A 16,302-nucleotide genomic window follows, 5' to 3' on the forward strand; every position below is an offset into this window, starting at 1 on the left:
TCAAATGCGATTTCCCAAAGAGTCACATCTTAAGTTGCTCCTAGCCATTATAGCAAGGTCCTTCCACTGCCAATACGTATGATTTCTTTCTTTTTACAGGCAAAATTAGCCAAAGAGTCAGCTCTCTTTACATGCTCTAAATTGATTGCTCGTTAGGTTTTATAGAACTCATTAATCAGACTATCTTTGTAAGATGGATAAAGTAATTTGTCATCAAACAAGCTCTGCGGCCTGGATTCCAACAATTCTGCTCATGCCTATTGAAAATGGGATTTTAGTGTAGTCCTCTAGGCTAAATGAACTCTGTTATTTCCTCGACGTGGACATAAATAGATCATTCATTGTTCTTCACATTTCTCAGATCAAGTATACTATTGATCTTCTTATAAGGGGTCGCATGGAATGTCCCAAACCATGTTCCTCTCTTATTGCCACCGGTTAGAATATCACAGTTGGGGACATCTTTCTCAATGTTATTCTTTATAGTATTATTGGTTACTTGCATTGTCTTACCATGAGACACCTTTGATATCCCATTTTTCATCAATTAGAATCTTAATTTATTCTTGTGCCCATGACCTCTCATTTCTTAGGCCGTGTCCATTTAAGATTATGACAACAGATTGTGAGTACCAAACCGATTATTGGACTCAAAATTATATTGAACATGGTCTTTTTGTCCAATATAATTTTGACCTCTATGTTAATAAAAACTATTTTGTAAAGTTATACACCATGCTGCCAAGATGCATGTTGCCATTCCAAAGGGGGGTTCACATTTTCTACAATCCTAGCCTTCTCAGTGACATGCACAACTGCTTTCACTTAGGCTCTGTTTCCTTAGACATAAAATGGGCGTAAAACAAATTTTACTGCCATTTTTTCACTTAAAAATGGTTGTAAACTTTGCTTTATGCCCAATTTTTACGTTGGAAAAGACAGAACCTTAGAAGCAACAATGCTTAAAAAGAAATGAAATGTTAAAAATGAAAGCTAGTGTTACTATCCTTGCTAAAAGACACTTATTGGGCCTTTCTTTTGCCTCTTGTTTGTGTTCAGATCCATTGATCCAGAAGGCCACCATATGTCTGGTGAGATGCCCCTGAGAATACCTCCATCCGATGATCCTAGGCAGTTGATCAATCAATTCTCATTTAGGCCATCTTCGGATTGCACGAAAAACACTTCTTATTATTTTTTTCTGGGGAAATTTTTTCATTCCAAGATCTAGAGGGAGAGGATATGATTATGGTTAATATAGAAGGATGTTGTCATATAAATTGGAAGTCCATCTAAGTAAATATTGAGTAGAGTTGATTAAGTTATCATTTTTCGTGGCTAAAAAAGTAGGAACATTTATTCCTATGCAAACTTCTCCATAAAATTCCTTCAATCCATTGATTTTAGTAGTCCTTTAATATGGGATGTCCTTTCAATTTCAATACGGGGACTAAAGCCAAATGTGCCTTTATGTTACATAGGATCAAAATTCATGTATATGTTGTTATTTTTTTAAAGTGTATTTTTTGGGTTGCTTTATTTTATTTTTATTTTGACAAATGTAGTGAGGACAAATATGTATTTTGTGTCCATGGGCATTTTGGTCTTTTGTTGGCCTAGCTTGCGCATGTGTGACCCACACATGTTTGCTACAACTTTTCCCATTATCTATTTCAAATTCAAACCCTACTTGAAACTCTAAACCCACTATCCTAGGATTAAAGTCCCCACTTTCTCATCCCCACTATCTCCTACTAAAGCTATTATTACTTCTCTTTACTTTTCCTTGACTAAGCCTAATTCTCATTACTTCACTTTTGTAGAGATTCTCCACTACCTAGACCTCCATTGAAGCTCTCTTGTGTGCAAGCTTGGTTTTGAAGCTTTCTTCTTCTTTTTTTGTTCTTGTCTTGTATTGTGTTCTTCCATCATATATATTGGATTACATCTTATGGTGATTGTTCTTCTTTTCTTTTGGTTATTGTTCTTGGGCTAGTGTAAACTTTGGTTTCACTATTTGAGAAGAGGATTTTCCGGTATTGTGAAATCCGTCTTTCTCTATATGGTATCAGAGCCACAAGGGTGGTAGTTGGTGTTTGTCAAGATATACTTGGTGAAGAAGTTCAATCGGTGCTTTGAAGATGGATATGAGTGGACGGGTTAGTGGACTCGGCATTGAGTTGCTAAATCAATCAAACTACAAGATATGGAGAACATGTATGGAGTCTTATCTTGTGGGAGAAGATTTATGGGAGGTTGTTTGTGGCAATGCCGTTGTAGCTCCAGAAGACACACAAGAAAGTGCCGATGTATTGAAGGCGTGGAGGATGAAGAATGCTAAGGCCGAATTTCGTTTGAAACGGTCTATTTCGCATGACTTGTTTGAGCACATCATTGAGTGTAAATCGGCAAGTGAGATTTGGACTACTTTTGATGGATTGCTCAACAAGAAGAATATGGCTCGTCTACAAATGTTGGAAAATGAGTTGGCAAATACTACATAAGGTGGTCTCTCTATTTCTCAATTCTTTTTGAAGATCAAGAATCTTTGTTCGGAGATTTCTTTATTGGATTCGGAAGAGCCTATTTCGGAGGCACGAATGAAGCGGCATATTATTCGTGGGTTGAAAAGAAAGTATATTTCTTATGTTACGTCGATTCAAGGGTGGGATCGGCAACCTTCTTTGGTAGAATTTGAAAATCTTCTTGCTTCACAAGAGTCTTTAGCTAGACAAATGGCGGGTTGTTCAATATCCGGGAGTGAAGGAGAAGCATTATTTTCAAGCAACAAGAAGCCTTGCAACAAATATAAAGAGAAGAAAAATATTCCAAGTAAATGTGGAGATGAAGGAGGATCATCCGTTATGGGTAATGGAAACCGAAAGGGTATCAAGTGTTACCGATGTGGTAAACTTGGGCATATAAAAAAGAATTGTCGTGTGAAATTAAAGGATGGAAATGTAGCCGAAAATGTTGATGATCCAAAACATGAAGAAGATTGGGGTAGATGTTTCGTAGCGGAAACTACTAGGTGGGTGCTTTGGCAACCATCAATTTTGAGGATGATTGGATTGTCGATTCCGGTTGTGGGCATCATCTTACCGGCAACGAATCCAAGTTCTCAAAGTTCCGAAAATATGAAGGCAATGATGTTATCATCACGGCGGACAACACCATACATCCGGTAGAGAAAGAAGGGGTCATCACCATTGGTGGAGCGAATGAGGATCCTATTACACTTAAGAGTGTGTTTCATGTTCCCGGTATGAAGAAGAATCTTTTCTCGGTCGCAAATGTGGTTGACGCGGGAAATTATGTTTTGTTCGGGCCTAAGGAGGTGAAATTTCTTCGGAATATTTCAAACTTGAAGGCGGATGTTGTCTATACCGGTAAGAGAGTTAAAGATTTATTTGTTTTATCGGCTTCAACTTTATATGTTGATAAAATAAGTACAAATGATGGTGCTTCAATTTGGCATGCTAGATTGGGTCATATTAGCATGGATAAATTGAAGGTCATGGTGATTAAGAATCTAGTGAATGGGCTACCAAATTTAAACTCCTTTGGCAGTGGAAAAGTGTGTGAGGGTTGTTAATATGGTAAGGCACATCGTCTTCCATTTGATAAGTCTCTTTCAAGGTGCAAGGCCACATTGGAACTTATCCATAGTGATGTAATGGGACCTTGTAGGACACCTTCACTTTCCGGCTTCCGCTATATGTTGTTTTTTGTTGATGATTTTACTAGATTCACTTGGGTGTATTTTATAAGGGAGAAATCCGATGCATTATCTAAGTTTGTTGAGTTCAAGAAGACCGTTGAAGGTGTACTTCACAAGAAGATCAAGCGGTTGAGAACCGATAATGGTGGGGAGTTTACTTCCGATGAATTTTTTGCTTTTTGTTGTGAGCATGGTATCTAAAGGGATCTCACTTGTGCCTATACGCCTCAACAAAATGGAGTGGCGGAGAGGAAGATTAGGCATCTTGTGGAAACTTGTAAAAGTTGGTTGTACGCAAAGAACTTACCCAAGGCCTTATGGGTGGAAGGTATGGCATGTGCAACTTATTTGATTAATCGGGTACCTCTTAGTCCGATTAATATGAAGTCTCCTTATGAGTTGATGTTTGAGGTGAAGCCTAGTGTCAAGCATTTCAAGGTTTTTGGTTCAATTTGCTATGTGCATGTGCCGGATGAAAAGAGAACCAAGTTGGATACTAAAGCGAAGAAGTGTATTTTCATTGGGTATGATGAAAGGAAGAATGGTTGGAAGTGCATGGATCCTACAACTCACAAGTCCATTGTTTCAAGAGATGTTGTGTTTGATGAAGTCTCTTCTTATTGTGGTTTGGATGGTGGTTCCACTAATGGTGTGGGTGTAAGTGACCACATCCTTGTTGAGTTTGAGCCTCAAGCAACAATGAACTTGCCGGTGACACCAAATGTTCCAATGGAATTTGGGTCTTCCTCTTCTTTGCCGATGGGGGAGCAAGGTGATAGGGGGAGTGATGTTGCATGTCACATTCAAGAAGATGAGCAAAATGAAGAAACTAATGAAGAGGAGTGTAGTGCATCACATCTTAGAAGATAAAAAAGAAAGATTGTCAAGCCGGCACGGTATCGGGATGAAAACATGGTGAACACTTATTCTTATTTTCTTTCCGGTCCATTTGATGATAATGAGCCTTCTTGCTTTGATGAAGCAAAATGGGTGAGAGAATGGAAGGATGCCATGGATGAAGAGATGAATGCACTAGTGAAAAATGAGACTTGGGATTTTGTTCCTAAGCCTAATGATGTGAATCCAGTTACATGTAAATGGGTGTACAAATTGAAGCGGAAAGCGGATGGGAGTGTGGATAGATTCAAAGCAAGGTTAGTGACTAGAGGGTTCTCTCAAAAGTATGGAGAGGATTATGAGGAGACCTTTAGTCCCGTTGCCAAGATGACTTCCGTTCGAGTTGTAATTTCATTGGCCGCTTGTCATGGTTGGAAATTATTTCAACTTGATGTGAAAAATGCATTTTTGTATGGTAAGATTGACAAACACATCTACATGGAGTAACCGCCGGGCTACAATTCAAGTGATCATCCAACTCATGTTTGCAAGCTCAAGAAAGCTCTTTATGGGTTGAAGCAAGCTCCCAGGGCATGGTATGGTAAGATTGCCGAATACTTGCAATTTTGCGGTTATTTTGCTTCTAACTCCGATTCTAGTTTATTTGTGAAGAAAGACAAAGGCTTGCTTGTCATTGTGCTTCTTTATGTCGACGACATGATAGTTACCGGCAACAATGATGTTGAGGTTGCAAAGCTAAGGGAGGAGCTTTCTATTCGTTTTGAGATGAAGGACTTGGGAGAGCTAAGTCACTTTCTTGGCTTGGAGGTGGAAACTTTGAAAGACGGAGTGCTAGTTTCTCAAAAAGACTATGCGAAAAAATTAGTTGGAAGATTTGGGATGAATCAAAGTAAAAGATCATCTACTCCTCTTGATCCCAACATAAAGATAAGGCGGGGAGAAGGCAAGCTTCTTCCGGATCCACGGCCATATCATGCTCTTGTGGGTAGTCTCATCTACTTGACTATCACAAGACCCGATATTTCTTTTTCCGTTGGGCTTGTTATTCGCTATATGCAAGCATCACGGAAACCACACTTGGAGGCGGCAAAGAGGATTTTGAAGTATGTGAATTCTACCATTGACTTTGGGTTGCTTTACAAGAAAGGGGTTGATTTTGTGTTGAATGGATTTACCGATGCCGACTATGGAGGGGACTTGGATCATCGGAGATCTACTTCCGGTTATGTATTTTTGTGTGGATCGGCGGGTATTTCTTGGTGTAGTACAGCATTTCAAGGTACTTGATTCAATTTGATATGTGCATGTGCCGGATGAAAGGAGAACCAAGTTGGATGCTAAGGCGAAGAAGTGTATTTTCATTGGATATGATGAAAGGAAGAAAGGTTGGAAGTGCATGGATCCTACAGCTCACAAGTTCATTGTTTTAAGAGATGTTGTGTTTGATGAAGCCTCTTCTTATTATGGTTTAGATGGTGGTTCCACTAATGGTGTGGGTGTAGATGAGCACATCCTTGTTGAGGTTGAGCCTCAAGCAACAATGAACTTGCCTTTGACACCAAATGCTCTAATGGAATTTGGGTCTTCTTCTTCTTTGCCAATGGGGGAGAAAGGTGATAGGGGGTGATGTTGCATGTTATGTTCAAGAAGATGAGCAAAATGGAGAAACTAATGAAGATGAGTGTAGTGAAACACATCTTAGAAGATAAAAAAGAAATGTTGTCAAGCCGGCACGGTATCGGGATGAAAACATGGTAAGCACTTATTCTTGCTTCTTTTCCGGTCCATTTGATGACAATGACTCTTTTTGCTTTGATGAAGCAAAATGGGTGAGAGAATGGAAGGATGCTATGGATGAAGAGATTAATGCACTTGTGAAAAATGAGACTTGGGATCTTGTTCCTAAGCCTAATTATGTGAACCCGGTTACATGTAAATGGGTGTACAAATTGAAGCGGAAAGAGGATGGGAGTGTAGATAGGTTCAAAGTAAGGTTAGTGACTAGAGGGTTCTCTCAAAAGCATGGAGAGGATTATGAGGAGACCTTTAGTCCCATTGCCAAGATGACTTCCGATCGAGTTGTAATTTCATTGGCCGCTTGTCATGGTTGGAAATTGTTTCTACTTGATGTGAAAATGCATTTTTGTATGGTGAGATTGACAAAGACATCTACATGGAGCAACCGACGGGTTACAATTCAAGTGATCATCCGACTCATGTTTGTAAGCTCAAGAAAGCTGTTTATGGGTTGAAGCAAGCTCCAAGGGCATGGTATGGTAAGATTGCTGAATACTTGCAATTTTGCGGTTATTTTGCTTTTAACTCCGATTCTAGTTTATTTGTGAAGAAAGACAGAGGCTTGCTTGTCATTATGATTCTTTACGTCGACGACATGATAGTTACCGGCAACAATGATGTTGAGGTTGCAAAGCTAATGGTGGAGCTATCTATTCGTTTTGAGATGAAGGACTTGGGAGAGCTAAGTCAATTTCTTGGCTTTGACTTGGAGACCTTGAAGGATGGCGTTCTAGTTTATCAAAAAGGCTATGCGGAGAAATTAGTTGGAAGATTTGGGATGAATCAAAGTAAAAGATCCTTTACTCCTCTTGATCCCAACATAAAGATAAGACGGGGAGAAGGCAAGCTTCTTCCGGATCCGCGGCCATATTGTGCTCTTGTGGGTAGTCTCATCTACTTGACTATCACAAGACCTGATATTTCTTTTTCCGTAGGACTTGTTATTCGCTATATGCAAGCGTCACGGAAACCACACTTGGAGGCGGCAAAGAGGATTTTGAAGTATGTGAATTCTACCCTTGACTTTGGGTTGCTTTACAAGAAAGGGGTTGATTTTGTGTTGAATGGATTTACCGATGCCGACTATGGAGGGGACTTGGATCATCGGAGATCTACTTCCGGTTATGTGTTTTTGTGTGGATCGGTGGGTGTTTCTTGGTGTAGTAAGAAACAAGACTCGGTCTCTCTTTCAACAACGGAGGCGGAATATAAGGCCGCCGCTCTTGCGTCTCAAGAATGTGTTTGGTTGCAGTTAGGGTTGTAACTTGGGTCGGGTTTTACCCGGCCCGCATCAGCCCGGCCCAAAAAAAGCATGGGTCGGGTTCAAAGTGGTCGGGCAAAGTGTTGGGCCGGGGTTGATTTTCCAAAGCCCGAGTGATTCTCGGGTCGGGCCGGTTTTAAAGGTGGAAAACCCGGCCCGACCCGAGAACCCGCATTTTACCTTTTTATTATTATAAAATTATACATATAAAGGAGACATGAGTTATAACTTATAACTTATAATAAAAGTTAAAAACAGAAATGAAAATTGATCGTGTAAGTGTGTAACCCTAGCTCCCCTTCTCTCTGACTTCCACCTCCGCCCGAGTGATTCTTGGATCGTGGAACCCTAGCACCCCTTTCTCTGGACGGGAACTGAATCGAGGTCACTCTCTCTCTCTCTCTCTCTCTAGGAGCAGAAGCGAGATGGGGGTTTTCTTTTTCTTTTTTTTTCAGCCAAAGTTTATGCAAGAACCTGATTAGGAGAAGGGGGTTTTCTTCCTTCTTTTTTTTCAGCCAAAGTTTCTGCAAGAACCTGAACCTAATCACTAATCAGGTTCAAGAACCTTAGATCCAAAATGTATTTTTTGCTTTTGTTTGTTAAAGACCTAAAATCCACGGGGAAGTGAATTAGTGAAGGTATCCTCCAAGAAGAAGATCACAACTGTTAAGGGGCATTAAAGGCAAATTGTCCAATCATGATTCTGTCTTTTATTATGTTTCTAGGTTTTTGCTTTTAGTTAGGATGAAATGGAAAAAAATGGAAATTGAAATGGAAATGGAAATTGCATTTTCATTTTTAAAAAAATGAATTTTCATGATTTTAAAAATGAATTTTCATTTTTAAAAATGACTTTTCATGAGGATCAGTGCTGTTGTTCTTTTTCTTTTTTTTTGAACTGTAAAACTTAACAATAACAGGCTCAGTGTTGTTGTTTGCAATGTGAATCTGTAGGTTCAGAAAAAGTATCCACAATGACTGAAGTCTCAACTGCCATTTTTTGTATTTGGTTTTCTAGGTGAAACTGAGATAAATTAAGGATGTAGTACTATACAGCGTAATGTTATGGGGCCATAATTTTCAGCACCAGGTATCCGATTTTAGCTCTGTAATTTAATCTCGTTTCTGGTTTTGGCCTTGTAATTTAATCTCAATGTTGTTGCTTGCTACACTACAATTGAAAGTCTGAAAGAACCCATGCAATCAAAACATGGCTGAGGAAGTAAAGGTGTCTGATAGTTTCTATAAATTTAGGAAACAAAAGGGACTCTGTTGTGTTTTCCCTGTGCTTTGTTCTACTAGAAATGGAAATTGCAATGTCTTGAAAAAATGGTCCTCTATTGTTAAAATGGGATGAAGCAGGGTAACTAATATCAATAGAATTTGTATAATTTACAACATCACTGAGTGTGGGTCCTTATTTTCGCTACTTCTCATGTATTGTTTGTATGTATCATAAAATCAGCCCTGTTGTGTGCATCCACATTCATTCTTTTCAGGAGCCCAATACCGCAATTAATAAAAAAAAAATTCAAACAAATACATATAATGGGCAGGAGGGTGTGTTTAATGGCGGTTTTAGGTAGGGAGATGCTTCATTTTTTTAATACCTGTTCTGTTTCCTTATTATTTTTTCATAACCAACACGACTGATTGTAAGATTTGAATAATCAATTTCTGATAGTATTTAAATTGCACCTGTGGAGTTTCTTTCAATTAAGAATATATCAAGCTGCTGTTTGTGCTCAAATGTCAGATTTGTTTAATGCTCTTTCAGTGCCGTGATTCTCCACCCCTTGAACAGGTTGATGACAAATTGTATATCTACCTCGAATATGTATCTGGTGGTTCAATCCATAAGCTTCTTCAAGAGTATGGGCACTTCGGGGAACTGGCGATTCGGAGCTACACCCAGCAAATCCTTTCGGGCCTCGCATATTTGCATGCTAAGAATACTGTGCATAGGTGGGTGTACTACTTCCAACTCTTATACTCATTTAAAACTAATAGGTGGGATTTAGTAATTCCAAGCATTTAATAATAATATTAATAACCACTTTTGCATGGTTCCTGTATGATTTTCCCGTTTCTAGGCATTCTTCATACTTGTAGCTAAACCATATTTCCTCTTCAGGGACATCAAAGGTGCAAATATCCTTGTAGACCCCAATGGCCGTGTTACGCTGGCAGATTTTGGGATGGCAAAGCATGTAAGAATTCATACTGTGTATGTCATTTATATTTGTAACATGCGGCTAATAAGTTATAGTTTCAAAAAAAAAAGGCGATGTTCCAAAAGGCGATGATATGAAAAAACCCGACCCGACCCGAGAAACTACCACGGGTAGGGCCGGGTTTAACAATCCTGGGTTTTCCAAAAAAAAACCCGACCCGACCCGACCCGAGATAGTTTCTCGGATAGGGTAGGGTTTTAGAAAACCCGACCCGCCCGACCCGACTTGCAACCCTAGTTGCAGTGGTTGATAGAAGATGTTCATTTACCTATTCACAAGGCGACGGCTATTCTTTGTGACAACCAAAGTGCACTCAAACTTGCCACAAATTCGGTTTGTCATGCAAAAACAAAGCATATTGAGGTCGAGCATCATTTCATTCGTGAAAAGGTGTTAGATGGTACAATTGGTGTAGCGGAAGTGAGGAGCAAAGAGTACATTGCCGACATCTTTACCGAGTCACTTTCCAAAGGACCATTTGAGCTACTTCGGGGTAAGCTTGGAGTAGTTTCCAAAAAATCACTTTAAGGGGGAGTGTTAATTTTTTAAAGTGTATTTTTTGGGTTGCTTTATTTTATTTTTATTTTGAGAAATGTAGTGAAGACAAATATGTATTTTGTGTCCATGGGCATTTTGGTCTTTTGTTGGCCTAACTTGCACATGTGTGAGCCACACATGTTTACTACAACTTTTCCCACTACTTCCTATTTCAAATTCAAACCCTACTTGAAACTCTAAACCCACTATCCTAGCATTAAAGTCTCCACTTTCCCATCCCCACTATCTCCTACCAAAGCTATTACTTCTCTTTACTTTTTCTTGACTAAGCCTAATTCGCAATTTCTCGGTTCCACAGGAAGAGGTAAATCAAGACTGTTAATCTTGTGAGAATCAATGAGGGTGTGTTTTAGAAAAGTGCCTTGCATTGAACCTTGTATTGTAGGAAATAAGTGGGGCAATTCCCAGTTATGAAACGTGTAACGTCCTTCAAAGAGGAAATACTTTGGTTATAACAGTGTCTTCCCCGGTCCCAGTTAAAATTTTGAGGGATGGAAATCAATACCTTCCAATTTTAATGGAGGTACTGGTTTTTTGCTTTTTAAGGGAAGTCTTTCATAACATCCGTGATCTCCCTTTGGTGTAAGTGATGGAAACACGTGAAATCATAAAGAAGTGGGCCTTTTTACTGGTACCATATGTACAACCATTTCAGTTTTGAGAACGACCTTGCAGAAAGTCACTTTTACCATGAATGGTAAAAAGTAATTTATGGGTCTTACCTCTGGATAATGTGTATGAAATCAAGATCATTGATCTTGAATTACATCATGAGGCAACCCACACAAAGGGCTAAAACATAGTGAGTTCCCCTCATTATCAAAACATGGGATTTTCCATAGGAGAAAAGCAACAAGATTGGGGACACAGGGAGAAATTGGTCCACAATTATTTTTTACTAGATTCACATGAACTTTCAAATTTTTCTATTTCCTCTTAAATTTATCATGGGTACATAAAACTTTGAGTAAAAATATTTTGGTTATTTTGTACTAGGTATGGGTATTTTGGTCATTTTATAAGATAAGGGAATTTTTATTATTTCTAATGAGATGTGGGTATTTTGATCATTTTTATAAAATAAATGCTTTGCTCATTTTTACAAGATATGGGCATTTTGGTCATTTTTTATGTGTAGGGGTAATTTAATCATTATACATGAATATGTGTATTTTTGATAATTTCTTATGAAATATGGGTATTTTTCTTTATTTCTTCAAGTTCTGCCTGAAATAATCATTCCTCCTGATTTACTTCTTTGTTTTATTTTGGGTGTTTCTTGAGAAGAAAGAGAACCACAAAAACCCACTCTTGGTAAAATTCAGGATGTCTTTTATTTACTGTTCTGGAATAGAACATCAACTTAACATAGCTAAAAAAAGATGCATTGTATGTTTAAATATTGTACATCTACTAAGACAGGTTGAATTAGTCTAGGAATCTGCTCTATAATCCTGCTAGCTGTTCCTCTTCAAAACTTGAAAAAGGAGTCCACATTTTGAGTTCTGAAGTTATATTTACTTCAACTGAATTAATCTCCCTCCAATCTCCAAGCAATTCTTCAGTGAATGAGAATGGGAGATCATAACATGATGGTATGTTGTTACCCCCACCTCCATCACAAATTAGACTACTTTTGTCTTGGACTTCATCACCACAAACTCGCACGAAATCTGTGTTTAGAATCTCGGAACTGAGTAGTTCCCCCACATCAAATTCCATTAGAAAGTTATGAGAATTGTCGTCTTGAGGAATTAGCAATGGCGGGCATTTGTAGAATGTGTTCTCCTTATCGTCCTTCTCGGCCGTAGGATCTCCTTGTGGTGGGAGAACAACCTTGGTGCATCTTACTGCCTTAGTTCGAAACACTTTGTGGGGTTCGAAATTTTCGAGTTCTTCGACGGATCGATCTGTTGTAGTTCGCTTCTTCTTTTGAGATTTTTTGAGGTTATTTTGGATTAATGTCGTTTTACTTGAGTAAGTTTGTCCCCTTTTGCTTAAATTTGTATTCCAATAGTTCTTTATTTCGTTGTCTGTTCGCCCAGGCAACCTTCCTGCTATGAGTGACCATCTGTGAAAACAAAATACCCCTTCTAAATTAGAACCATTTTTTCTACCTCATTTTTGCTTCAAAATGTACGTAACATTTTACCCTAGAAAGGAGAAAAATAGAAAGTACCTGTTTCCAAGGAGTTTGTGAAGTCTTATGATGAGATCTTCTTCTTCTATGGTAATGTTACCCCTCTTGATATCAGGCCGCAAATAATTCAACCAACGGAGTCTACAACTCTTACCACATCTTCTCAAACCTGCAAAATTTTACTTCTACATTGAAGTGTGGTGAAATGAAGGGAAACCCAACATTTTTGGCGTGTTTTCTAACCTTTTTTTAAGTTAAAGATCATTTCTGGTAGAACATTCTAAAACTATTTGATAGAGAAGTAGTTGCTGAAAAAAAAATTTACTTTACAAAGGCAAACACCAAATCTTGGAAAACTCTTTTTACAGGGTAAAAAAGTCCACTGTTTGCCAAACATTCCCTAATAAACAAGAGAAATGAAAGAAAAAAACAAGCATTATTTTCTTCACCTGCTGCCTTGGGAAGGTGTCTCCATTTGTTTGGATTGCAAGAAAAACATTTCTGATGGAAATTTTTTTCTAGGAAATTTTTTTCTTTACACAGTTATGAGGAAAGTGATATGATTATGGTTAATTTAGAGGGATATTATCGTAAATTGAAGGACCCTCTGCATAAAAGTTGAATAGGGTTGGTTCAAGTTATATTTTTTGGTGTCTAAAAAAAGTACCAACTTTTAGAAATATTTTTCCTTTCCAAACTTTTCCATAAAATTCTTGCAAATCAAACAGGGCCTTATTGAGAAAAAAAAAATCATTGTTGGCAAGCATGCACTCAAAATGAGAGAGAAATGATGAAAAAAAGTTTAAGTTTCTTCACCTGCTCTCTTGGGAAGGTCTCTCCATTTTCCTTCTCCATGTTTGGTAATGTAATCAGTTAGAATTTTATCTTCACGAGCAGACCAAGCCCCTCTGTTGAGTCCCTCTTCGGCACAACATGGTTTCCTCCCCATCTATCTATCTCTCTCTCTTTCTAGCTATAACTATAAGTCTACCTTTACAGAATTCTAAATCTAATGAGGCACCTTTGAGGGGCCTATTGCTTGGGAAGTTCCTCATTCATGGGACATTCATCTCCTCAATATATAGATAAATTTGGGCATACATCGAACCAGTGTGTATAATCCTTCCAATGAGCATGGGTCGACGTGTGTTCTGTACTGGGTCCCGTGAAATTATATTTGAAATCACTCTTCTGTCGTAAATGAAATAGGCAATGATCTTTCCACACCCTTTCACAATCATTCCCACCTATTTTTGTTTGTCGTTACCTGTAAATGAAGTAATATGTACACCGAGTTCGTGGTGTATACAGCATATAAGAGAAAAGTACGGAGAAAAAGACCTGGCTACCCTTTTAACATCAATAGAAACGTCATTCAGCTTCCTTTTTCATTACTGCCCATTAAATTGGAGTATTACACGAGGCTTCTTTCAGTTCGTCTAAATGTGTATTTGAACCGATAGAACCTTGGGTATTTGAACCGACAGAACCTCGTCTAAAGTCTCCTCCCCCCCCCCCCCCCCCACCATTAGTAAATGATCAGGAAATTCAAAATCTTACCAAAATGCTGAAATTCGAGCATACTTTGACTAACCTCACTGGTTATTCTAAGATTTGGCTTCTTTGGAACAAATCTCTTAGTATGAGACTGGTATCTACCATGTCTCAAGCCATGTCCGTTGAGCTAACTCACTTCCAATCTGGAAGTGTGGCCTTTCTCTCTCTCTCTCTCTCGTCTACGCCAGCTGCTCTATGGTAGAGAGGAGAGAGCTCTGGTCCTATCTTTGTGATTGCAGCCACGGATTTCACACGGCCTGGTTGGTGGGGGGACTTTAACGCCCTTCTTAATGCTAGAGAAAAATTGGGTGGGAGGCCTCCAAACCCTGTTTCCTGCAGGGAATTTCAAGGAGCCATTGATGATGCGGGTCTGATTGATGCAGGCTTCACAGGATCGAGATTCACCAGGTGTAACAATCAAGGAAATGGAAGTTGTGTTTGGACTAGGCTTGATAGAGTGCTCCTCAACTCCCAATGGCTGAATGACTTTCAAGCTACCTCAGTTACCCACTTATCTCGCACATGCTCTGACCATTGTCCACTCCTAATAAGCATCCATGCTCCATCTTCACCAATCATCAGACCATTTAAATTCCAAGCCATGTGGACTAGGACCTTCAATTCCAAGCAATTGTAGCCGAGGCTTGGTCTATCCAAGTGGATGGAAACCCACTGGAGGCACTATCCGTAAAACTGAAAAATACCAAAAGTGTCCTAAAAATCTGGAACAAGGAGATATTTGGCAATGTTTTTCAAATCTTATATGTAGATGTTGATTCCTATTTCCAATCTCTCTGTGTGATGAGTAATGTGAAACTAACCTTGGGTAAAGACTTCGACATGCAAAGACCTGGGTGTTGTTAACACCACTCTTGGTATGAAAGTAGGTTTTTGAAAGGCAAGGAATCACCCTTGGCCTAGCCTATTATACGAAAAACTTCTTTTCTTTTGAGGATACAGTGAGTGCAAACCGATTGAGACACCATTTTAATTATACCAAGAAGCTGATCTCTAAGGAAGAGACAGTGTGAGTCAATTAGATTATTCTAAACTAATTGGTAGCCTCATGTTTGTGTTGCACTAGGCCAGACATAGCCTTTATAGTTGCCATGCTGAGTCGTTTTACTAGCAATCCTAGCCATGAGCATAAAGATGCCCTTATGAGGCTGATGAGATACCTTTCGTGTACTCAAGAGTATGCTCAAAACTATGGTGGCCATCCACTTCTCGTGGAAGAATATTCTGATGAATCATGGGGATCAGAATCAGGGGACAACAAATCTACTGCTGTCGTGTGGAAGTCGAATTGGAACTTTATGCTCTAGCTTTAATTGCAAATGAAAGCAGAGGAGATAAAGATTTTGATTATGGTTATGGACATTCCACTGACCCAGTTAAGGATTAGTTCCTTAAGTGTGTTATGTGATAATCAAACTACAATTATGATTGTGAAGAACTCACTCTTTAATGGTAAGAGGAGACATCTTAGGCTGAAACATGCCATGCTGAATTATCTCATTGAACACGGGATTATCACTTTGATTGATGTGAGATCGAAGGATAATATGGTCGATGCTCTGGCCAAGGGACTGAACAAAGATCGAATATTCAAAACTGTGGGAGAGATGGGGTTAAAGTCTGTATAGACAAGACTTAACCTACATTAATGTTATTTTGAATTTTTGAATCTCCCTTTTGGCCAAGATAGGCACTTGATATGTTTTGATGATGTTTACAGTTGTTGTGTGTCATTTCACATTTGATGACATGTCCTTTTTGGGAAATGTTGTACATTCCAAACTTGATGATACAACTTAACTCAAATATGGATAAGACGACTGTAACATTCCAAAAAGAAACATGAAATGGTTCTTTGCAAAAGAAACTATTAGGTCTTGTTCTTTATTGAAACTTGACAATGATGAATGATTCTTTGCAAAAGAAGTTGTTTATGTCTTGTTCTTTATTTAAACTTGACAATGATGCTTTTGGTGAGAGTGATACTGATACTTTTTCAGCCATTTTGGAATTTTACTAAGTTCTTCTTCAGGTAGAACTAGATACTTTCGTGAATTATGGAATTGTACTAAGTTCTTCTTCAGGTAGAACTAGATACTTTCGTGAATTAAGGAATTGTACTAAGTTCTTCCTCAGGTAGTACTAGATACTTTCGTGA

At 38.6% G+C, this 16,302-nt stretch overlaps 2 protein-coding genes across 2 annotated transcripts; one reads left to right on the plus strand and one right to left on the minus strand.

The window, feature by feature from the left end:
* Positions 1-4,633: 4,633 nt before the first annotated feature.
* Positions 4,634-10,399, plus strand: LOC143863433 (uncharacterized). The gene is made up of 8 exons (XM_077374099.1): positions 4,634-4,963; positions 5,138-5,858; positions 6,052-6,192; positions 6,401-6,660; positions 6,735-7,616; positions 9,415-9,602; positions 9,772-9,847; positions 10,151-10,399. The coding sequence occupies exons 1-8, from the start codon at positions 4,634-4,636 to the stop codon at positions 10,397-10,399; spliced, it is 2,847 nt and encodes a 948-aa protein (XP_077230214.1).
* A 1,476-nt stretch (positions 10,400-11,875) lies between these two features.
* LOC143863434 (transcription factor MYB1-like) lies at positions 11,876-13,596 on the minus strand. Its single transcript, XM_077374100.1, has 3 exons — positions 13,386-13,596; positions 12,609-12,738; positions 11,876-12,500 (listed from the first exon to the last, which is right to left on the minus strand). Exons 1-3 carry the CDS (start codon positions 13,516-13,518, stop codon positions 11,876-11,878), a joined length of 888 nt encoding a protein of 295 aa, XP_077230215.1. The 5' UTR covers positions 13,519-13,596.
* Between the last annotated feature and the right edge of the window lie 2,706 nt (positions 13,597-16,302).

The sequence above is a fragment of the Tasmannia lanceolata genome, unplaced genomic scaffold (assembly GCF_043159265.1).
Source record: "Tasmannia lanceolata isolate RefF3 unplaced genomic scaffold, GAP_Taslan_0.1 ptg000044l, whole genome shotgun sequence".
Lineage (NCBI taxonomy): Eukaryota > Viridiplantae > Streptophyta > Magnoliopsida > Canellales > Winteraceae > Tasmannia > Tasmannia lanceolata.

Excerpts from the sequence above, each read along its gene's own strand:
- LOC143863433 (XM_077374099.1), top strand. The coding sequence starts at position 4,634 with ATGGTGAACACTTATTCTTATTTTCTTTCCGGTCCATTTGATGATAAT. Across the intron at positions 7,617-9,414 it reads CTCTTGCGTCTCAAGAATGT|TGCCGTGATTCTCCACCCCT; the intron begins GTTTGGTTGCAG and ends ATGCTCTTTCAG. Across the intron at positions 9,848-10,150 it reads ATTTTGGGATGGCAAAGCAT|GCGACGGCTATTCTTTGTGA; the intron begins GTAAGAATTCAT and ends CCTATTCACAAG.
- LOC143863434 (XM_077374100.1), bottom strand. The coding sequence starts at position 13,518 with ATGGGGAGGAAACCATGTTGTGCCGAAGAGGGACTCAACAGAGGGGCT. Across the intron at positions 12,739-13,385 it reads AGACCTTCCCAAGAGAGCAG|GTTTGAGAAGATGTGGTAAG; the intron begins GTGAAGAAACTT and ends AAAATTTTGCAG. Across the intron at positions 12,501-12,608 it reads CACAAACTCCTTGGAAACAG|ATGGTCACTCATAGCAGGAA; the intron begins GTACTTTCTATT and ends TTGTTTTCACAG.